General features: G+C 40.2%; 2 protein-coding genes across 2 annotated transcripts; both read right to left on the minus strand.

Moving 5' to 3' along the window:
* Window positions 1-5: 5 nt before the first annotated feature.
* cdc5l (CDC5 cell division cycle 5-like (S. pombe)) lies at window positions 6-8588 on the minus strand. The gene is made up of 19 exons (XM_087850007.1): window positions 8366-8588; window positions 7795-7898; window positions 7473-7634; window positions 7209-7336; window positions 6863-6962; window positions 6595-6721; window positions 6399-6490; window positions 6043-6187; window positions 5731-5922; window positions 3609-3757; window positions 3064-3235; window positions 2627-2791; window positions 2457-2537; window positions 2037-2288; window positions 1839-1946; window positions 1144-1233; window positions 914-1045; window positions 700-780; window positions 6-441 (listed from the first exon to the last, which is right to left on the minus strand). Exons 1-19 carry the CDS (start codon window positions 8408-8410, stop codon window positions 328-330), a joined length of 2439 nt encoding a protein of 812 aa, XP_087706133.1. The 5' UTR covers window positions 8411-8588; the 3' UTR covers window positions 6-327.
* Window positions 8589-10064: 1476 nt separating this feature from the next.
* Window positions 10065-23810, minus strand: napba (N-ethylmaleimide-sensitive factor attachment protein, beta a). The gene is made up of 10 exons (XM_087850012.1): window positions 23558-23810; window positions 19159-19238; window positions 18603-18719; window positions 15929-15975; window positions 15733-15810; window positions 15578-15633; window positions 12984-13068; window positions 11990-12094; window positions 11770-11838; window positions 10065-11130 (listed from the first exon to the last, which is right to left on the minus strand). Exons 1-10 carry the CDS (start codon window positions 23653-23655, stop codon window positions 10978-10980), a joined length of 888 nt encoding a protein of 295 aa, XP_087706138.1. The 5' UTR covers window positions 23656-23810; the 3' UTR covers window positions 10065-10977.
* Between the last annotated feature and the right edge of the window lie 769 nt (window positions 23811-24579).

Consider the following 24579-nt stretch of genomic DNA (forward strand, 5'->3'; position numbering starts at 1 on the left):
CGGTGTCAGATTCATGGTTTATTGATTTTTACAGACCCAAGGTAGTTTTCTTAAAATACATTAAACTTTACTGTTTGCTGCACTTGATAAAAATCTACCTCAGGCAAATACCCAGTGATACTAAGTTATGTTGAAAAGAAACTTTATTGGTCACTAATACAGAAACACAAAGGACCACTGAGCATGCTGAAAACTCAGCCTGTGACATCTTAACAACATGAGCACATGGAGGAGGGCTTATCTGTAGGATTTGCTGCGGAAAAATTAAAAGGTTCAACACTCGCGGCAGCGGTCAGTTCGACGTCGATGTCTCTGTGATGAGTTTGCTCAGTATTTCTGAGCACTGTTGAGCAGCGACTCCCTCTCCATCAGCAGCTCTCCGTATCTCTGCTGAAGTTCTTTCTCTCTCTCCATCTGCCTCTCCACGTCCTCCCGCAGAGCCTGAAACACAAGTTGAAGACTTTTAAACACCAGCGAGATGTGTTAACTACCTTTTTTTAATAACCTCAGTTACACGCTGCTTTTAAACTGGATCATTTTAACCCCACTTTTTATTTGGGTGGGCGTGCAGTGCTCTAAGTGGTCTGTGATTTAATTTCTAACATTCAAAGACTTAAAGTTACTAATTTTGTGTGACCAATGGAACAAAAGCAGAGGAGACACTGTGATACACAGGTTTGTGTGTGTGTAATGTCTTACCTCTTGGCGCCTGGGAATGGCCGTATCTTCTTGTTTCTTCAGTTGAGTGAAGGTCTGGAGCTCTGTGGCTGCCTGCTCCACCTGGTGGACACATTATGAATAACACGATTGTTATAGAAACTATGACACTGACTTGCACACCGTTTCAGGCGCCATAATAATTTACAGCCTGTGACAACACAACCTGTCAGTCCAATGCAAATGTGTTCAGTACCTGTTCCCAGAGTTCGCTGTGCTGCTTCAGGAGACCCAGTGCTCTGGACTGAAATCCTCCGAGCAGGATTTTCAGTTTCTTCTCCAGTTTAGCTGCTCTCCTGGCCTCCGCTGTCATGTGACCACGGTTCACCTATAAGGCCCACAAATACAGAGATGTCAGTGTTTAGACCAGAGCTCAAAAAGATGAAAGAGTCAAGTTTGAGAGATTTTTTTTGTGTGCATTCTCACATCCAGCTTTTTCTCCAGGCTTTCAATACGGTCTTTCTTTGATGCCAGGTTTGCTCTGGTGTACCTGTTCTGAGTAGGCAGATACAGCACCTGTGCAGACGCAGATAATATTAAGTTTCAACAACAGACAAAAAAATTTAATTGGTACCAATATCGTGAGATCACGAGTACAACAGTTTCCCCACATGCCGTAAAGAAGTGTATAAAGGTGGCACACAGCAAGCCTTCTGCTTTAGATGCATCCTCACTGCTGTATATTCGTCCTTTGGTTTAGGTGAGGGTGTTACTTTAGTAGAGCATGGACTGCTCAAGTACAGCATGAGAAAATTGTTATTACTCCAATTTGCTGAAATGCATATTATTCCAGTGGGGAGATGGGGGTGAAAAACACACAAGGCCCAGACTAGTGTTTTAGATCACTTTGGACTTGCACACCTCAGGAAACTCACTACAAAACACTTAAGCTTGGGGAGAATGATTGATCGAGACCTCAGCTGTGTGCCATCAAAGGCAGACTGGGTGCGTAATAACTAGTTGGGTTAGTGCACTACACTCTACTCCATCCATGTGTATTTCTACACACTAGAAGCTTCTAATTTAGAAATATGACAAATACACTGACCAAAAGGTGGTAACAAATCTCTACACCTATTTATGCTTCTCTGACTTCTCATTTTGGGTCCATGGGTGCTCACCTGTCCGTAGCATTCCTCCCACACCTGGCTGTAAGCCTCCATGCTGAGGTCACCGTGGCCCATACCTCCCTTCACCACCTCCATTTCTCCTGCCAGGACTAACTTTGCCTGTTTGTTGACACACAGGTAAACAGAATTACTGAGAGTAAACAGTGTAAGGGACTTTTTAAAGCAGAGACATCAGTGCTGCCGGGTTACCTGTTCCATCTCCTCTGTGTTAATTGGCTTGTAGGAGGTTTTTTCCAGGTAAGCAATATGTGATGCGTTGTTAGACGTAGACGTGGGGCCTCGGATTTTGCCGCGCTGCAGCTGATTGGCAGCGTTGGCTGAAGGGTGATGCAAGCAGTCAAAATGCAGCATGGTGATCATTTCCTGTTTGATGAGCTCTTCGGCCTGCTGGAGGTCAGAGAGTGGCTCCATGGAGGTGGGACGGAGAACAGACTCGTTTACCTGCAGACACGGAGGATCATAAGCACAACTGGATCCATTTAATGCCAGCTAAAGTAGACGAAATTCGTTTTTTCTTTGATCGCTTTGATTTCTGAAAGATTTGGTGATTATATTCAAATACACATTTTCCTGCATTTTATTTAAATTATTTTAATGTTGTGATTTTACCTCAGTAGGTCTGGGGAGACTCCTCTGAACAGCAGTGTGCCGCAATTTCAACTCCTTCTCTCTTTCAGCGTCTCGTTGGGCCTGGAAAATGGCATAAAGTGAACCGTTGGATATATCTTATTCAAACTACGCGTGTGTGTGTGTGTGTGTGTGTGTGTGTGTACACACACCTGCTTGCGTGCTTCTACATCTGCAGAGTCTTCTATGAATCCCGTCTCAGTCTCAGTTTCTTCGAGTTCTTTCTCAGCATTTTCAGGAAGAACGATCTCAAAGTCGTTCTTAGGGACAGGAAGTGACATCAGACCCTGTCGCAGGTGCTGCAAGCTTTCCCTTTGCTGTGAAGAGAAGAACAGCAGATTCATTCTGTGGTGTGTTTTTTTTTCTTAACACACAAACTGTGCATCTGCTGCCAAAACATAAAACTAATTGTTTAAAGTTGTGATTTTTTTCATTGTATTTAATTTTTATTCAAGACACAAAAACAGAAAACTTGGAACTTTTCTGCAACATTCAGGATTTGTGGCACGTTACACAGATTCTTAACCGATCATTACAAATCTGTTTGTTGTGCATTCACACATATGTATTAGTGTGTTTTTTATTTTACCGTGTGTTTAGCATATGCAGGGTCAGCCAGTTGTTCCTCTGTGTTAATATTCAGTTTGTCTCTCAGTGGTGTACGGCCGGGAGTTAAACCTGGAGTCCCTCCCACACGTGGAGTCATCGCACCTCCGACTTGAGGTGTCATGCCATCTGACCCCTGACCTGGACCAGGAGTTCTGTTGTAGTTGAAATACACAAAATTATTGAAATTAGTAAACTGTATAGGAACAAGTCTAGGAAATCCTTTCTCTTTGGTGAAAATGGTTGAGTTGTGACATGGAATAATTCACCACACATTCAACAAATGCAGCTCAACAAATCTGACACAGCATTTGAGGCTTGAGTACTAAATAGTAACACATGTGTCTTTAAGATTCTTTGTTCACACTGTTTACAAAATGTAAAAGGATAATAGCATCTGGTTTTTTGTTAGAGCCTTGACAAAGGACACTTTTGTGTTTATTACATCTTAACTTGATGCAGAATTCAGAACTATTTACGTGACAGAGTGTAAACCTTATGCTATGTGACGGATTAAAGGTTTCTTACCTGAATGGTGTACTGAGAACAGTGTTGGGCGTTTGTATCTGTTGGCGCTGAGGCGTCACTCCACTGAAGTCGCTCTCATGCAGCGGGGTGTTGAGGCCTCCCTTCAGAGGGGTGTCGATGTTAGTCAGAGCCATCAGGTTCTGAGCTTCCTGAAAATACACACACACACACACACACAGATGGTACAAATTAATTTACAGATAAATACTAAAAAACAAAAAGAAAGGAATTTAGTATAATTTCAATTTAATTTAATTTAACATTAGTATAGGAGAAACATGCTCTCTCTTTCTAGTCAGTGCTTTTGCTGCAGCATTTTGGATTAACTGAAGGCTTTTCAGGGAGTTTTTAGGACATCCTGATAATAATGAATCACAGTCGTCCAGCCTGGAAGTAATAAATGCATGAACTAGTTATTCAGCGTCACTCTGAGACAGGACATTTCTAAATTTAAACACATTAGGCAAGTGGAAGAAAGCAGTCCTACATATTTGTGTAATATGTGCATTGAAGGACATTTCCTGGTAAAAAATGACTTCAAGGTTCCTCACAGTGTTGCTGTGCCATCCAGAGTAAGAATCTGGTCACCCACCATATTTCTAGATTTTTAGGGCCGAGTACAATTACCTCTTTCATCTGAATTTAGAAGCAGGAAATTAGTATCAACTTTGTAAAGTTACATTTTTACTGACAACGATACTCCTTAATGTATACATAAATGCAAATACATAAATGATGCAAACAGATTGTTGGCCAAGTGATCAACACACAATATGTACCGTAATTGTCGGGCTATAAGCCGCTACTTTTTGCACAAGCTTTGAACCCTGCGGCTTTTAGTCAGGTGCGGCTTTTCTATGGATTGTCCATGATTTTTGTGATATTGCAAGAGGATTTGTTTTGTTTGTTCCGCTGTTGTACGGCACTACGTTGCCTGGCGGAAGGGCATGTGATCAGATACACAGTATCGGGGTTCAAGAGTGGTATGTTGGTCACATGTCCATCCGCCAGGCAACATAGTGCCGTACAAGTAGCGCGAAAAACAAACTTCAAAGTAGCGCTACGCGTTCAGTGGGAGGCGTGGATGATGAGCGGCGATAAACTTGCAAAAAGCAAGTTATGCCCAACTCCACCGGTGGAATCTGACAGCGTGGAAAAGAGTGAAAACATCCACGATCACCAACGGATTTCGAAGGGCTGAACTGCTGCATGATGAAGACACCGCCACGGCCCTTCTGAGGGTGTTCGAAAGTGACAACGAAGGAGAGAAGCTGAGAGTGGATGACGAAGCCATCCTGAGCCTGTTCGTATCCGACACTGGAGAAGATGACTTTGGTGGATTTAGTGCGCAGGAAGAAGAGAAAGTTGGTGGTGAATGACTGACTTTTCTTCTTGTTAAAGCCGTGTCACTGCACCTGAGCCTAAAAGGTAGTCCGAATCTATTTTTCTGGTGTGCTGTAGGTTATTGTTATGTACTACATTTGTTACTCATTTATGAAGCACAGTACATGTTTGGTACTTGTAATTACCGCTACTTGTACATATACCTAAAAAGTTATGCAAATATGTCCCCATAACTTGTTTTTCAAAATATTAATAAAAGGGGTGTGTCTCCAAACAGCCGTCTCTTTCCTGACAATTTGCTTTGTGCATATTCTCTTACATATGATAAGTCAACATTGAAACACCTGCAGCTTTTAGTCAGGTGCGGCTAATGTATGCACAAAACAGGATTTTCCCCTGATTTTAGCTCGTGCGGCTAATATTCGGGTGCGCTTTGTAGTCCGGGAAATACGGTACATGCGTTTTTAAGCACTATCCTGTCTCTACTAACTTAAGTTTATTATTATCTGGATTGGCAATAACTGATCAAACAGCAGACTATAAGGTATTTTTCTGATGTAACCTGTATGATATTCAAATGTGCAGACAGGACTGTGATTTCACATTGGCTCTCTAATTTTGACTGACTTTATTCTTTATTCATGAGGGACAACTTAGCTTAGCATCTCTGTAATTACATGGATCAATTAATATAAAATATCACAGATATGCAGAAATCACCCATATGAGATTAAACAAAACATGTGTGAGACATTTTGCTTTTGAGTGTCTTTATTACCTGCATGATTCTGTCCTGAGCAGCAGGGGTTCGTGGGGTCCGTAGGCCTGTTGCCATGGTATTGGTGACACTGTATTCTGAGAGGAGGGTGGAGGAGGCGGAGTTAGCGCTTTCACTCTCCTCGGCAGCTTGACGGGCGACCTCACTGGCGACACCCAATTTGACAACTTCCTCCAACTCGGCATCACTGATCTGTGAAGAACGGCGAATTAAAAAACTGAATGTACTACCTGTTATCAATATAACAAGTACATTATATTGATATATATAAAATCAAGAAGTAATAATAATAATTTTTAAAAAAGTGGTTACCTGTGGTGCGGGTAACACTAGTTTGGAACGTTTTTTGGTAAACTCAGCCACTCCGCTGGTCTGCAGGATGGCAGACGGCAAGTCACTCTCCTTCTTCTTCTTTATCTTTTGTTTATCTTTCTTCCTCTCCCTCTCTTCAGTCTCACTATAAAAAACACAATAGGGCTTATGAATGGATGAAGACAAAAAAATGTGGAACACATTTTGATCCTTATTATTTATATTATATAACAATAGCGTGACATTCTCACGTCTTCACTGGGAGAAGCAAAGAAGCAAGGAAAATATTCCAGTGACATAAACAAGGAGCCATGTTAGCATACAGAAAAACACCAGTAGTTTAAAGTTATACTAACTTGCGTAATTCCCCATCCAGGTGCTGCTGTCTGAGCCTCTTGAAATTAGGCTCCTGAGCATCATACTGCTCCATGCTGGTGTCATAGAAACCCTTAAAGTTAACAAAAGACAAGAATTAGTACTGTAAGATTAAGTTAATCTCACTGCTGATGTTGTGGGTTATTTTAAGTATACAACACATAAAGCTGTGGTTACCGATGCAGGTTTCTTTTCAAAAGGGATTTCAGCATTATAGTCTACTCCTCTCTTCTTCTTTCTCTTCTTCTGAACATCGATTCCTGCTGCTCTCAGCTCTCTGCGTTTCTGCAGAGCAGCCAGCCGTCTACAGTATGACATCGGAGAAAAAAATAGTCAAATATGATCATTTTATTATTACATGTCAACTGCTCTGTAAGAGGTCCAGTTATGGACTTCTAAGACAGCTTGTTTTAGAGCAATTGTAAAAACATTAAATTAGCTGAACCTGGCTTCCTCCAGCTGTTTCTCTCTGGCCTTCCTCTTGGCTTTCTTGCCCTGGGTGTTGGCCAAACGAGCCCTGGCCTCTGAAAGCATCTCCAACTCATCTAAAGACCGATGAAGACAGACAGACACACACACAAAACACATTAGTTAGTTACCACATATGACTGTGTTATGATTAAACTCTCACATGACTCGACTGAAAGTACAAAGTAGAAAGGATTTTTTTTTAAATAATTAAATATAAAAATGTACAAGATAACTAGGAAGCAAATCCATTCTTAACATCGGGATATATTCTTTTGTTGGCTCAAATAAATCGGACAGCATCTGACAGTGTGTTTTTGTACCTTCATCCATATCCACAGGATCAGGTCTGGCAGGTTTTGTTTCAGGATTGGGATCAATTTCTCCTGGTTTCAACTTTCTGGGGTCATCTCCCACTTCCTCCTCATTGTCTCTTTGAGCTGCTTTGTCCCTGAATAAAACACAAAATACATCTCAATTACAAATCAGCAATGATTAGCAACAATGAATGCTCCTGGACATACAAGGTGAAAAGCCACAGAATTACAAATCATAGTGAATAAATGTGTCCTTAGAGATAAACATACAGCAGGTATTCGTAGTGTTCCAGACACTGAGCAGCAGTCCTTCCTATAATAGGAGCAATGGTCCTCCACTGGGTGGGCATCAGCTTGGCCAAGTGAAGCAGCTTCTCCTCCTCTTCTCTGGACCATTCTGTTTTCTTGATACTGGGGTCCAACCACTCGTACCTACAGACAGAAACAAAGCCAGAGGAGAAGGTCTTTATTTCACTCTTCATAAAGAGAGTTTGAAAGCTAAAACAAATCACAGAGAGAAGAAACAACCATCAATGCATGTAGATGTTTAATTAATCTCATGTTTTTGACACATCTCTGACTCAAAACTCACCATCGGGCTTTACACTGTTTGGCAGACTTTCGGTGCAGCAGGGAGGCGATACGGGACCACTGGTTTTTCCCATATTTCATTACAGCTGCCTTGAGGATCTCATCCTGAATAAAAAAAATTAAAAAGGAACAGACGTCCATAAATTAAATGGATGTACTGAATGACAAATGATTTATAAAGACTAAACATGTCAAAAAAGTTTATCCTCAATCCGCAGTGGGCTGATTAATTTTCACCCCAGTGCTGAAATACAATTATATTATCCCCTATCTTTTGCTCACTTATAAACTTATGAAGTCTTGTGGTTTATTATTTTGGCCATCTAGACTGCCAAATATTCGCTAACTGTAAACATATATGTTTAAGTGCAAATTAAAAAGCTGCGTTCATGCAACTCAACACAAGCACGAAATAAAGTCTTAAACACAGCTGGTGATAATTTAAATGAACTTAAATTGTCACACGGGATAAATTCGTTAAGCGAGTAGCTAGCTTCATGCTAACTCGAGACCATAGGTTTGCTTTCGGAGGTTAGCATCATGCTAACCAAGCTAGCCATGTAAACACGTACCTCAGTGTTGCGCCAGACGCCTCCTTTAATCATAATTCGCGGCATCTTGGCGGCTTCGTTGTATCTCCTCCTTCAGTGAAATGCTATAAGTGATTCTTATCCAGTTGTGGTGTTTTGTAGCTTAAGATTCAAACAAAACAAAAATCCAACTACAGAACAAGCGCTGCGAGGGAAAAGGCGACATGCACCATACCGGAAACTCAGAACGGGTCCACCAACTGAATTGTGGGTAATGTGGTCGACGAGTAATGACGAAAATCGATGACGGTTTCCTTTACCCCTCCTACCCCGCCCCCCTCCTTCGGAACTTGATTAAACAGACAAGTCTATGAAAAGCACACACCATAGCATTAATACATGTTAAAAAAAATAACATTAGATACATCTGAACATTTAAACATAAATTACTTGTATGAAAAATAATTCATTTTAAAAAACACCGTTGGAAAACACATCCTCTGTGTATACACATTTTCATTTAATGAGAGCATATCTATTATTCCATATTGGTGTTATGTGTAGCGTAAAAATATGTTTCTCAACCAGTTTCGAATATATAGGAACCATTGATATGTAAGTTCTTGAATTCAAATCATAATAAAAAAAAGTCTATTCCTCCTAAATTTTGAAATAAAAAAAACAAATCAGGTTTGTTAAACCAAAAATAATGATCTACTATTAAGGAAGGGTTTTAACCATTTTAACTTTAAAACACCAACACCAGATGGCATCTGTCATTCTGACAAGACTAGCATATGCCATTATGTCATTCAAGGTTATCAGGCAATCAAAAGAAATGTGCAGGATGGTCAGCAGAGTACAGCTGAGACACAAGGTCTGATGCAGTGTCCTGCTGACTAGGTGAGTGGATGAATAAATACAGAGCTGCTTGCTGTTCCAGACAGCAAGCAGTCTGTCTGGAACTCAAAGTCCCACAGGACCTTACCTCTGTTGTTGTCAGTCACGTGTGGTGGTGTCTCCCATAGTCACAAAGGCACAGATGTTCCTCACCACTTGGTTGTGCCTCTCAGTGCATGCGGTCTCAGTTTGCATCTTACAGTCTGGCAACATGTGTTTGATAGTCTGCAGGGCACCTTTGCTCAGTCTGCAACTTGGGTCCTGTCATGTATGGTAGACTCATGCCTCTTTGGAAGCAGTACTTATGGCCTCTTCTTCTGCTGCCATGATCTGATTTCTGTGCTGTCCTTTAAGCAGGCCTTTTTAAAGCAACTTCTTGGCTTCAGGCATTTCCTCTATCAGTCAACAGCACATCACATGTAAAAGCTTGGTCTTCTATGGCAGTTCCTTTTCCTGTTCTGCATATATACATGAAACAAATATTCTCTGAGCACAAAAGCTAAATATGAACCTCCTCACCATTCCTTGTTGAGCTGTGCTGAGTGTTGCAAAATTCATCTTGGTGTATCCACCTGCCTTTGGGAGAAACCTGATTGACTCACTCTCACCTATGACTAAAATCCATTTCAGATCCTAGCTTCCAAAATCTGTAACTGCAGCAATACCTACCACAGAGACACCAGCTCTATTTAGGAATGCGTCTCGGTTATGTTATTAAAGTGAATGTAGTGTATTTATTTTCCTTTATTTATATTTATTTTCATGAGATATTCTACTTTCTCAGTGTTCTCGTCTTCTGGCCTGTGGTCTGTTTCCATATTCTAAATAAACACCCAGATACTTGGAGCGCTGATGTTTTTATTCAACTCGGTCTCTGAAGTACATATTTACCGATTTCACACGAATGATACCAGGCTACATGTATGTTCTTCACACATTAGCACAACACGGAAAACACTTACAACAACATGACAGTAGACATGCACAAAACAAGGCAGTGACAGGAGTCAGCACTGGTGGCTCACTGTGCCGAACCACCACTGGCCTGAACACAAACCAATCACAATGGGTGAGTTCACCGATTTGACAGGGTGTGGGGATGCGGAGAGGACAGTGAGACAGAGGAGGAGGAAGAGAAGAAGTAAAGGAGAAAGGAGAAGGAGAGAGAGCTGAGGGGCTAATACCTAAAATAGTAAGACAAGTCATAACACTGAGCACCATAATAAACAATACATATGTTCAGTATTGACAATAAATATCAGAAATCTCATAAATAATATTTCTCAATATTTTTTTTAATATCATATTTCCTTAAATCTCATGTAAGCTGCAAACTTTCCCATCATTTACCTTTCTGGTGTGGACACACACTCTTTCTCTTTCACACACACACACACGCACACACACACGTTTTCTTTCCACTCTTACTTTTTAAGTACAATTCTGTCCAGTGTTACGAGAGCAATACTGCAGGACCGGGAGACACGGGGTGATCTTAAGGTGATTTAAAGGTGATGCTTAGCTCATTGGGGGGCAGGTCACATGCAGACTGATATGTACAACTGTAAACTCCTTCACCTCCCACCCTCTTTCATCTTTCTACCTTTACTTTATTCTACTTTTACACATCCATTAAGATACATGCCTGTCTCTTGTCCCATCATTTAATCCCCTCCACTCTCATCTTCCTTCTCTCTTCAATGCCCCCTTTCCCTATTCCCCCCCCTTTGTTCTCTCCCCTCTTCTAAGTGTGTCTATTTCAGGTCCCCAGCGTCCCCCTGGATGGTTTTCTTGATGCGTAGCAACATCGTGGTCAGCCACTGGTCCAGGCGAGACACAGAATCAAACTCCTTCACGGCCTCCGTGAACGCCTCGCTGTTCTGCTCCTCGTGGGCTTCTAGCAGTTTCTGTTGCACAGAGGAGTGGCGAAGAGGCGAATGTTCATGGGGAAAAAAAAACACACAAATGGCACAATTAAGCTCTGATTAGTAGCAGCAGTGTTTTTAATGATCATATTCTGTGGGCTTTCCTTCACATCATAATGTTCTTATGACTATTTACATTAAATAATATTGAAAGAAATCTACATGTTCGATTTCAGTGTCTAAACTTAACTAAAGGTGCGATATCTGAAGACATATCAACTGAAGTTGGAGTAAGGCTGGGCTGTACCTTTGTGTAATGCCAGTTTGAACCACAAGATGGTGCACCAAGTCAGTGCAATTTCTATTTAATCACGTAAGTCAAAGATGGAGAGCTACAAAAATATACAACAAATACTTGAAAACATTTCAATGCATCCACTAGTAAACAAAGTTTAGTCCAAACCTTTGCAGAGGTTAAAAATAAAAAATTACGTTTAAATTTTCCAGGAATTTCTTTCATAAATCATTGTCTGCTTGTTGTAAAGAGAGTTTATATTATTTTCCATAAAATTATTCTTTCACAGCGTAACAGATTTTATAAACCGTTAAAACCTTTAATAAAATATTTATGCAAACTTAGAAAGTTACGTTGAAAAAAAAAAACAAGAAAAGGTAATTAACCTTTAACAGTTTGAGCTCTCTGGAGTCTGAGAAGGCTGGAAACATCTCTTCATACTTCTCGATGGCCAACTGAAACACACGGGCGTTAGTGCTAAGGGTACGTGTAAACTGATTTCTGCAACAATTAAGCATGAAACCCGACCCACAAATACATCAGATTCAGTGTGCATGTGTCTGTGCGGACTCAGTGGCTGCCTATAGTTGTTGTTTGTTGTGTTACCTTGGCATTGAGCTCATCCACAATGAAATGACAGAGCGATGCCTTAAAGAAATACTCTTTTGCGTTGTACTTGAGTAGGGGATTGTCCATGGTGCTCATTGCAACCTAAAACACACACGGAGGCACAAACATTAACCAAAGTGGGCAAATGTCATAAACAACCAGTTTTTAGAACCCTCTCTTTAACTTGATACATTTTTACATTTTTGGTCACTTATGCTCTCTTTTGTTACTATTAGTAACTAGAGGTGGGAATCACCATACATCCCACGATACGATATTATCACAATACTTACCGCACGATACGATATTATTGCAATTTTTTAAAATATTTTGCGATATTCAGATTCTGTCCATAAAGGTAAACTTTATCAATATTCATTTTATCTAATATCAAAGTCTCACACTCAGTCTTTCTCTCATTTCAGTTTTATTGTTGACAAACTGAACGGTTTGTATTACAGTCTAGTCCAACTTAACTGAATCAACCATCTAGTACAATTATAGCTATTCTGAACTATGCAATTTATGAAAACTATGCAGACCCTTCAGCAACTGAAGAATTTGAAAGTAAATTAAAACAAAATATAATTTTACATTAAATAAAAAAGTTTTAAACTTAATTAAAATAAAACATGTCTTAAATTAAAATAAGTAAACTGTCATGTTTATTGCTGCCAAAAACAAGTTAAACACATTTGGACAGTGAAGGAATGTCAGGATTCTTGCTCAGAAAAAGGATCAACATGCTCTGAAGTCAGAGCACAAAAACCTTTTTTGTAACAAAATATCAATTTCTGCTGTCCCTGTATCGATACATTATTAGCAAACAAAATATCACGATACTACACAGTATCGATTTTCCCCCACCCCTATTAGTAATAAATTTTGAAATGGGATGAAACATTATAAAAAAGGGTTCTTTTCAAATACAATAATAACTTAACATTATTGCATTTATAAAAGCAAAATGGGTATAACAATCAGTTGTCACCTGCTCATAGATTTCAATCGCTTTCTGGTACTGCTCCAGCTGAGCGCTGTAGTGTCCGACCTTCAGAAGACATTTGTTAGCTGAGCTGAAAAGACACAAACAAGAAATTTTACTTTGATATCTGCTGTTTCTTTCATACTGAATCTTCCTACAGATGACTGACAGTTTTTTACCCACAGACTGTATACAAAGCGTATTATCCAGCTGTAAAGACCATCAGGCTTGGCTGAGTGAGCATCACTCAATGACCACTTCATCATAGTACGAGTGGCACCTTTAGCATGAAACACTCCACCAGTGTCAACAATATCACAGTCACATTAATACATGTATAGTTATACATTTTCCCCTAAGGGCTATAACCACTGATTATATTTTAATCACAGATCAGGTTCTCAGTTTTTTCTCACTAATCAGACTAAAGTGTGGTCCGTCAAACTCCAAGAAACACAATTTTCGCCAAATCAAAAGAAATAAGACACATAAATACCAAATAAGCAATAAAATCAGCAACCCCACTTCCAGATTAACCCTCTGTGTAAACTCTTATGTTTTCCTTTGTCCTTTGTTCAGTTGTCTGTAATCATACTCTGGTTGGTTCCTTCCAAGTTTTCACAAAATGATAAACTAGTTTCATAAGTGTGCTGATGAATATGGGGTAAATTTAGTAGTTGAACACAATAGGTCTGCAAAAAAAATGTATAAAGACAGCATTAACATCCACAGTTAGTTTAAGAGAGAGCAACTCCAGGAAACAACAAACAGGGGCAGAGAAGACAGAAACTGTCATGGTCCCCGTGTCTCGCTGGCTGGCTCGGGCTGTATCCCAATTCAGGGTCTGCAGGCTTAAAGTACGCAGCCTCAACGATCCTCAAAGGCCGCGTACTTAAAGACCGCTAAGGCCGGAAGTGCGAGGCTTGTGAAATGGGACGGTGTAGCCTCCGTTGCGCTGCCCAGGTTGCCTAGCAACCATGATACTAACAGCTGGAAACGTTTCATACAGCTTTGTTTGACAGAAATGAAGGAGAAAATCTTTTGTTCATTTGTTTGTTTGTTTCTACATGAGCTTTGATCATTCTCTGATTAAGCTCAGCTATTGAACGGCGTATATTTTAAAGTAAAGGCTTTAAAACCAAGTTAGTACAAACGTCACTAATGTCACATAACTTTGCCGACATGTGGCCAACAGTAATGTTTTCATGTTCTTCGTTATTAAACATTTGCACATAAATAAGTAACATAATATTCAGTACTTACTTAAAGTTTACTCTTCGGCCGCCCCTCATCCGCCGTTTTTTGCGGCAAAATTACCCACACCCACCGCTGCGCTATGCATTCTGGGATATGTTGGGCCACGAAGTCTACACCGCCACGTCCTTAAAATTCAGGGAAATGAAGGACGCATTTGAGGGCCGCATTTCGAGCAGCCTTCGAATTGGGACAGCCTTCGTCGCGTCGCGGTGACGTAATCGGACTTAAAATGCGGCCTTTAAGGCTGCAGACCCTGAATTGGGATACAGCCTCTGTGCTAGGCAACATGTTTTTTTGTTGTTTTATGCTCTCTGTCTTTCGCTCTCTCTCCTCAGTCTGGGCAGAGCTCATCACAGGCTCCTGCCTCTGGCCCACGCACCTGTCTCTAACCACAACACCTGCTGCTCATCTCCTGCAATCCTGGGCACTATTTAAGATGGCGGTTCTGTGCTACTTGTCACTGGATCGTTGAGTAATCTATGTTAGTCTGGCTGGCAATTTCTGATCTGAACCTGTGTATTTGTCTGTCTGTTTATAACCGAGTCCTCTGTGTGAATAGATCTTCCTGGACCCGTCCCTGTAAACCCAAGGGACCTGAGAGCGTTTGAGTGGCAAAGTGCTTAGAAGCGCGAGCGCCTACAGAAGAGAGTGGAATTCCGAAGAGTGTGACGTGTGTGTGGATCTCTCCCTTTCCCACGGACCCTGGAGCCCTGGTCCCCCTGCCCCCCCCAACCCCTGCAAGCTGTACATATTTGCAGTTGGTGTTTACTGTAAATAAAATCACTGCTTTGCAAAGGATTCCTGGTCTGCGCCTGAATCCATTTGAGTAACCTGACAAAAATAGTCTTTCTACTTTTAGTAATAGAAATAATTGTTTATTAGAACTGTTTTTTTTTTATTAATATTCTAATTTATCAACCTGCAAATGGTAATGTGTTGTTTTTAACCCATTATTATGTCAAAAATTCCAGTAATTGTGATCTACCAAGTCAGAAGATTTGTGTAATCATACCCACACAGAGACTTTCTGCTGTTTCTGTGTACTCGATCATTTACTGTCCTCAGATCAGCTTTAAATCACAACTTGATTTTACTTCAAATAAAAAAATAATTTGTGAATTGTTTAGTTTCTCAAATATGTTTAAAATTGACTTGAGTTCATGAAAAATGTGTCTAAGATTGAAAGATGCGAGACAAATCTCTAGTGGCCATTTTCAATGCCGAGTCACAGCTCAGCAACATCCAATAATCGTAAATGTTTTGCTCTTATATCTGGTTTTTAAATTGCCCCATTATGTATATACTATATAGTTATTTAGCTTTTAGCTAAATAGCTCGTTTACCTGTTAGATTCCTCTCCCTTGTAGTAGTCTGCTGCCTGCTCGTAGTGGGCAATGGCCTGAAAACACACAGACGAGGACATTCAGAGCGTCGCACATAGATCCAAAATCTTTGCATCCCAAAGAAACGGAGGAAGTCCTTTTACTCCCCACTTTACCTTCTCAATGTCCACCAGCTCTGACTCATAAATCTCTGCTATAGTGATGTGATGTTTGGCTGCAATGGTAAACCGACCCTGTAGTCAGCACACACACACACACACATAGATAGAAGAGGCAGTACAGGACATTAATCAAAGGAAAGACTGAGATCATTGTCAGAGAGTGAGATGTAATGGCTGGCAGAGGTCTTACCATGTCAGTGTAGATGTCAATGGCCTGATTTAAACAGTTGATAGCCTCTGGAAAGAGACAGATGAGAGGGTAAGGAGGGCTTTTATAAATACAAAGAAGATGGAAAGTGTGCTGAACGCCCGAAGTCAAATTAATAATCTCCAATTTCAGTTTCCTCCCTATGTGACTGTTAACCTGATAACCCGCTGTATTTTATTAAGCTCATCACCAGGAAGCAGGAAGTCTGTCACAACACAACCCAGATATTAATTTTCCTCGAGCAAACCAGGGACCCATTTTAATCTTCCAACAATCCCACCGCTGGGCCCGAACCTGTCGGTGAAATGCAGTGATGCAGAGGCTTCCCCTGTCACCACGTAGCTTTACACTTTTTTGTAGTTGTTCTGAGGAAACTGAGGAAGTGTAAACACAGCACATTCGTTTAGCACATCTGTGGGGTCTGCTTTAACCTCTTTAATATCTCAGTTAAAACTGTTGCAATTTGCTAAAACTGTTACTGCATTTTGGGGGGAATGGGAAGCAGCTCCACCAGAAACAGGACTTTCCTGCTTTGAACATTTTACATAGAGGCAAAGAAATGAACCAGTGCTGTCAAATAGTAACTGTTTAACCAGTTTTTACATGTGTTTTTCTTTACCTAAACACAGCAAACACTATTCTTTTGGTTAAATTGTCAAGACATTTTATGCATCCTGCCTCATTGAGCTCCATTGTAGAGCCCAGTCAGCTCCAGTGTTCACAGGCTCCTGTTTTTCCTGTTTCTTTAAACTCTTTAAAATCTTCTTTTTACTACTTTAAAAAGTGTTGAATGAATGTTTTTATGGAGCCAGGCTGGTTTAAATGGACCCTGTGATATGTTTAAACAGCAGAATTTGCTGCCCAATGTTTAGAGAAGCTTTAAACGTGTAAAGCCACAAACAAGAACAAATAAAAAAAAAATGGATAAAGACGGTAAACAGAGTTAGGGCAGCTCAGCTAATCCAATTTTAATCTAACTACCATTATGGATTCCACTGATTATAAAAACAAGCATATCTTGTTGTAATGTCACTGTAATGTCTTTCCATTACAATGATGCACTTTCAACCTTCTCTAAAACTCCAAACTCACTCCTCTGACGGGATGTGGAAAGTTTTTTCTGCACAACAACAGAGCACCGACATTTATACAATGCTTTTCTAATCTAATCAAATGTTGGTTTCCAGCACAAACGCTGATTACCACATGTAGCTCTCTTCACGACAACACAGACACAGGTCGGTTCTTTGAAACGGGCGTTTATTACTTGGGGCTTCTCTCCTCAGCTTCACCATCACCAGTACGCTGATACGCCATTACGCCAGTACGCCGTGAGAACTGGTTACGAGCGAACAGTACAAACCAATTAGCAACTTTACAGTACACATATTAAGTCCAAACACAAATAAAAAACATTTCTCAAATGACAAATACCTCGTTGGCTGCTTGTCCTGAAAAGAGGTCCTTAAGTCCTTGTATTGCCTTTTCTTTTAGCAAACTTTTAGCTTAAAATCGCTTCATGAGAGACATCTGCTCCCTCGCAGTCCATGCAAAGTCTCGTGTACTCTCGTTAGGGGTATTCTCATGAGACACTAGCTCTTACACTTTACACATGTACATTTCAAATAAAGACATTTCAACACAAACTATATATATTCATGAAATTATGTAACTTATTATAAATCAGTCATCTACATCATGAAAACTACACAGAACATTTTAACAGCATTTACACCACATATTCTACAACCAGCTTAAGAAAATCAGCATAATGAACGTAGATTAAAGCTCTGACACACCCAGATTCAGTCCCGTCTGCCTAAGCCTGGTTCTACTGGAACTTTCTTCCCTCTAAAAGGGAGTTTTTCCTCCCCACTGTCACCAAGTGTTTGCTCATAGGGGGTCATGTGATTGTTAGGGTTTTCTCTGTATTACTGTAGGGTCTTTACCTCACAAACATAAAGCAACTTGAGGCACATTTGGATACTTCTCATTAAACATTTTACTTTACGTTGCACTTTGTGAATAAAGGGTGAAGAAATCCAAGAAAATTGTCGAATTTGGGTATAATTGTGGCTAGAGGAGGACAGTTTAGATGGTCAGTTTAATTCTAGTGCCTGTTCTGTTGCTCCTCCCTTCTCCACTTGTTAAAGCGACAGGTTTGAAGTACAGAAATCTGAATAAAGCCAGATAACAGAGTAAGCATCAGGAGGTAAATGATAAGAGTCCTTGAACAAAAACAACAACAACACACTGATTTTATCTCCGGGCTGACATAAATGGATGGTTTTATCTCCTGAACGTCAACAGCACCTATTAAAATTGAATCTCACTCGGCTCATCTCAGAGGAGTGAGTTTGGTCTGATTAAAATCAAGGCAATTATCTGCATATCAACCAAGTAGCTTCTAGCCAAACATGGGTGCACCACGATGTTGTTCTTACATAACAAAAGTCATGTTTTATGTCAGCAGACCTTTTCGACACAGCCCCAAACAGACCTGTGTCTCCTCTCAGCAACCAACCATCGTCCTGTTCTTAGGCAAATGTGTAAATCTGTGGTGCAACACTAAAAGGAGACATCATGCACGGCCTAAATGTACGTTTGTAGAGGTCACTCAGCCAGATGTGTGTGTCTGTGTGACAGAAGCACTCACCCTGTGGGTCGGCCTTCTTGTAGGCGTTTCCTGCATCGACGAAGCTGGTGGCAGAATCCAGTTTGTTCTGAAGCTGCATGTGGAGCCGAGCGGCCTGACAGAACGCGTTCCCAGCAGCTACACACACACACACACATGCATTACACGACCACGCTCACGACTGACTGTGTGGACGGACACACATCAGGCTGCATCAAAACACACATCCGAACAGCTAAATTCTGCACAGCGTGAGCTATTATTGGCACATCTGGCATATGTAGAGCACAGGGTGGCTCCTGCAGACAAAATCTCACTGATCAGTCCATGTTTGAAGATCTCATTGCTGCATGTGGTAACATGATGTTTTCTACAGGCTGTTGAATCATTCATATGCTACTAAAAAGCAGAGGGTAAAAGCATTCAGATACATGTGCGTGTCTGCATGTGGGTGTTTGTGTGGGAGTTCATCTTTTTTTTGTAAAGCATTTTTTTTTTACTGTCTAACGAATGTGACGCATGTACTTGTGTGTAGATTGTGTGTTTGTGTGTGTGTAGATAAGTGTGTGTCACCCACCACTCCAGTTCTTTGCCATCTTAAACATGTTGGCTGCTCTGGCGTACATTTCGCAGGCGTCCTCCACCTTATGGTTCCCCCTAAAACACACAACAAGGATGCACATAAAAAGCAAAGTCAAACAAAATGTATAATTTTTTTAAATTGTTTTCATCAACCTCATTTTTGAACCTGACATAAATGTTATTTTTTTAATGTAAATTTACTTCAACACTACAAGTTATTACTACAGCTCTTCCAGTTTAAGGACATACGTGCTGAGAGGACAGAAACGCCTCCAGCTGACACACTCTCAAGTCTCAAATCAAATCATTTTTCTCTTGCATATTATATTGCTGTGCACACAGATACTTGCTGCACAACTCAAACTATATTTTTCGTTCCTGTTTGATAACCGTGCTCATCTGTGCATCATATTTCTTTCTGGTTTTACTACATGAAGCCTGAATTAGGTCACAAAGTATTTACGTCACACTCCTCAGGACAGAGGACTGGTTTGCATCTAGAAAAAAAGGAGGACAATAAACCAAGCAGCCAAAAAAACGAGAGAGGCAGGCTGCTGATTTGCTGATTAGATATGGATAAAAGATGCGTATTTCTCTTGCAATGAGAAATGTAATCTGTTAAATGTGATTTAAATATGAGAAGGACCATTTCCTCAATATTGCACACATTTTTATCTTAAAAAAACAACTCAATGATTTATTTTCTGTAAAAACAAATGTGGAAAACAGTGTTAGGGAGCAAAAATGACAGCGATATTGCACGGTGTTCTTTGCGTGCGAACCACAACAAACAGACAAAGTTAAAACCCAACAAGGATCCTTCTCAAGCTTAATGATAAATAAAAACTGTAGATTTTGTTCAGCATTTGGCATTTCGTGGCTTCCCTCAATATTTATACAAGAGTCTTGAAGAAAATCTTTCATAAAAGATTTCAAATAAAAGGCAAGTAGCTCTAAATCATGAAAAAAAGAAGGGGCTTTGTTCAGCAACAGCATCTGCACCTTTCTGTAGGAAAATAAATGCAGCTTTTAAATTATATATCAATATGATATGATATGGCATCACAAATCTACAACCTACCTCTGGTCACAAAACAGCCACAGCTTAACTCGTCTCATCTTTCAACGCAGGGGAGAAACTCATCAAATAATCATGGTATAGCTTATTGAGTGACCTAGTTCTCAATTCTAGGACACCAAATAAGTAGCTCTGTGTCAAGTCCTCAGTTTTTTGTCAGCAATGTAATTTTGGACATTTTGTCACTGTACAATACCAAAATGAATTTGAAATGAAGCAATCTGTATGTGTCTGAAGTGTTCGTGCATTAACTATCTAGAAATTGCTCACATTTTTATATGGTTTCTTCATTTTAATGACTCAAAAACTGTTAGGTTCAAAAAGGACTGATGGGTTTAACCGTTACTACATGACAAATCAAACTCAATCAGAGACACTATTAGAGAGGTACATGACACTCAAAGTATCCTGAAACAGAAACTATGGGAAGCTTTTTTAAAAGTAAAGATGGTGTCAGAAAAAAACACACATTTTAAAACCTTATTTCGGGAGAGGTGAGAAAACTTTGATCTCTGACATGCAGTTTTTAATGTCCTAGTGGTCAATAAAATTAAAGTTAATTATGATAATGCTTCAAAATAGTTGCCCGAAAAAGTGCCTTTAGAAGAGCTTTGGCTCAGTTTATAGTCCAATGAGGTGTGGACACAACTGTTGTAGAGTTAGAAGTAAAATTATTAAAACTGCGTCACAATGACTATCTATCTATCTACCTACCTATTCTTTTATAAATATGCATATATAATAGGGCTGCCACAAACGATTATTTTGATAGTCAACTAATCAGATCATGCATCCATTGGACGTAAAACCTACAGCTTATTGCACCAGCAGCATCTGCTCTTATATAACTATCATTAGCTTACAGCTTTAAGTGTTTAAGGTATGTGCTAAAAATAAAGACAAGATGATAGTTTATTAAATTTAATGAAATTTGCAGATTGTTTCGGTGAAGTTTAATAAACTCCTTGCTGGACACTGGAGTATATTCTCGAGCATCTCACACTTCTGATAATCAGTTGTCTGCTTGACATTTATTCAGCTGTGTAAAAACTATAACTTTAATCTCAGCCAAACTGATTTACTCAGGAACAAATAAAATACCAAAAAAAGCCAAACAATAATATTTTTAAGCTATCTAAGTGACTTATATATATTTAACCTGAGTAGCGAAAGACAGCGGTGGGTTTGAAAACGATTTGCTGGAGTCCGGTGTTCTCACGGGCTCTAGTGAGCCTTGCTCCGGGCTAGCTATCGAGCTAGTGGGTAACAGACGTCTCCGAAAACGTCGGAGCGCTTTTGAAAATATGTGGTGTCTTGATAAACTGAGCAGATATTTGAGGTTTACACAGCTACATTCTCGCCTGAAAATATGTTAAACGTTTATTTTGTGACCCAGAAAGAATAATAAGAGTAATATTAAAACTAACTAGCTGCCGCCATTGTTGTAAACTGAGCTGGGCTGCGCTATGAATTCTTGGACGCTGCTTCTTCTTCTTCGGGGTTTAACGGCAGCTGACATCCTTGTACATGCAGTGCTGCCATCTTCTGTTTCAGTCTGTTATTACACTCTTAAATCCTACTACTTATTCCTGCGTCTTTTGTGATCTTACAAAGCTTCAAACGACGTGTTGACTATTAAATCAGTTGTCTACGATTTTGATAGTCGACGTAATCGTGACTAGTCGACTAATCGTGGCAGCCCTAATATATAAACAAAGATTTAGGACCTATAATATAACTGTATTTTCTGATACTGTATGCCAGACTTGGTACTCTGGTATTAACCATAAACATTTACCATAAAAGACTATATGGGATTTAGTGTCTGATCGTGGCTACTCCTCCTTATTCTTTCATGGTTATTTACCATAACCAGTTCTGCTTTGTTGGCCAGCTCACTTATTGTCGTGTGATCTACTTTAATGGCTTCTAGGTTCATATTACTTGCTTAATCTTATGTTTGATTTTAGTTAATTAGATGTTCCTTAAAAAAATGGCTGATCATAAATCATAAAATCATAAAACCCCATGTTATATCTCTAAATATGCAAGCTGTCAGTTGAATGGACCAAAAATTGAAATATTCAGAGTAGTCCATTAATTGAAAAAACATAAAACAAAAAAACCCCCAAACAAATAAAATTATTATCCGTCTCTGTTGTGTAGTAAGAAAGGTTTTTCAGGGATCCTGTTCAAAACAACTCAGATGATTTCTCTTTTAAGTTACCAGTTTGTGTTAGTTATATTAGCCTGCATTATTTTTCTTTTCTTATTTCTTAAATAACGATAAATTCGTAAATATCACTTTATGTATAACTTTATAAAACTGACTAACAGACACTCAGGACATGCAGATTAATTGATTTTAGCATCTAAACCTTAAAGATAATTAGGGTAAATGCACATGTTCACAGTGTTTCCTTATACCAACCTTTTACATGTCTGTTTGAGTTGAAGCTGGCTGCAATCATCTGACCCAAATTTATCAGATTGAGATAGTAAACAGTCAGATTTGGAGAGACTAATCTCAGAGACCATCGGGCTGGTTTGAATTTGGAGAGATCTGCTTTGCACAGAATACATGTTTTTCTATTTTTTTTTCTTTATTACACAAAGAGCCCTCAGTTAATAAGTTGCCTCAAGCAAACCGGCTGTTTGTTATCAATGGTTACATCATATCAAAAATGATGGCTAAACATCCGCCCCTCCCACACGCGTGAAATAAGCGAACTCACTCCCATTCCCACACACACACACACACACACACACACACGAAGCAAATAAAAAACCAAAAAGAAAACCATCCCCCGCAAACACCGCATCACCACCGGCCTGCCTGCGCTGCTCTCCCCGCCTCCCTGCATCTTTGCCTCGGCCTCACGCTTCATCCAAACTCGCTCACCTCCAGCATCCTCAGCATCAGCACCATCCAGAGATGTGCCACATTTACATTTGCCAAGATGCACAATCTGCGGTGCCAGCCAGTGTTTCTGGCATGAAGCCGACTCCATGATTCGTTTATAAACGTTAAAAAAAAGGGACACAATGTCATAGTGAAAGTTAGGCGCACCTGGTGGGATTTATAAGGAATAAATTAAAGGGTGACGATAAAATACAAAAGCGTGCAATGCAGGCTCATGTGCCGTTCGCTTCTGAGCGTCAGGCGCGTTATTTGTATATCACAGGCCTAATATAGACATAATAAAGCGGTCTGTCCGTGGAGAAGATGGGCCCTGTGTGCAGAGAGCCCCCTCCCCTCCCCACCACCACCACGACGAGCTGGTAAACAGAGGCAGAGAATCAGAGCATCCTTTACCCGAACATCCCTCCGAGGAAGGATCCGGACGCTTTGACCTTCTTGTCGGCTTCAGCCATCAGCTGCATGGCCTCCTTCTCTTTCCCGGAGTTGTCCATGACGAGCTGGGTGTCTGCCGCTGGAGGAGGGACGGGAAGAAAACAGGCCGATGTTCCGCAGTGGATGGAGAAGAGGAGAGCTGAGCAGAGGAGAGGAGAGAGGAGAGAGAGACGTCTCTGCTGGTTGCTGAGAGGCTGCAGCTCTTCTTCGACGTCGAGAGTGGAGCGTCAGTTGTGAGTCAATGGCACCATCTGCTGGAAGGAAGCGGAAGTGCAACTAACTGGCGCAAGGTTGAAACTAAACTTAAAACTAAAAACTAAAAAATTAGGAGAAGTGTGGGTTGACCCCTAGTAATCTAATGGTGCCCAACACCTGTGATGAGCATGGATAGCACCTGTTGAGGAATTTAATTATTAGAGTTAATCAAGTAATTACTGAAGGTGATGATCTGCCTCTAACCTGTTATTTCTTTATGCCAGCATTGTGCTGTTTTATTTAAAAACTTTACTCTTTATTTTGTGGACTTTAAAACATAAACCTTCTTATACTGCCACTTCATTGGAAAACTGCTCATCAATGCAAATATCTAATTATCCAGTCAAATGGCAGCACCTTGGTGTATTTAGATTTGAAAAAATGTGAAGACAACCTGCTGGTGACCTTCAAAGTGAAAATCAGAATAGAGTTAGTTTAGAGACCGATGATCTACTGGGAGTTTCCTGCACAAATACCTCAGGTTTATAGAGAGTGGTACAAAAAGACAAAATATCCAGCGAGCTTTGCGTGAAAAGGTCTTGTTCATGCCAGCGCAGAATAGCAAGACTGCTTGGAGCTGAAGGCAACAGTAACTCAAATAAACACAACCGAGTTGTAGAACAGCACCACTCAGTGCACAACATGTTGGACCTTGAAGCAGAAGAATCAGCAGAAAACCACACGGTGTGCTACGTTCCTCAGCTAAGAATACAAACTGAGGATACAGT

The sequence above is a fragment of the Neolamprologus brichardi genome, chromosome 13 (genome assembly GCF_056152115.1).
Source record: "Neolamprologus brichardi isolate AB-2024 chromosome 13, ASM5615211v1, whole genome shotgun sequence".
NCBI classification, from domain to species: domain Eukaryota; kingdom Metazoa; phylum Chordata; class Actinopteri; order Cichliformes; family Cichlidae; genus Neolamprologus; species Neolamprologus brichardi.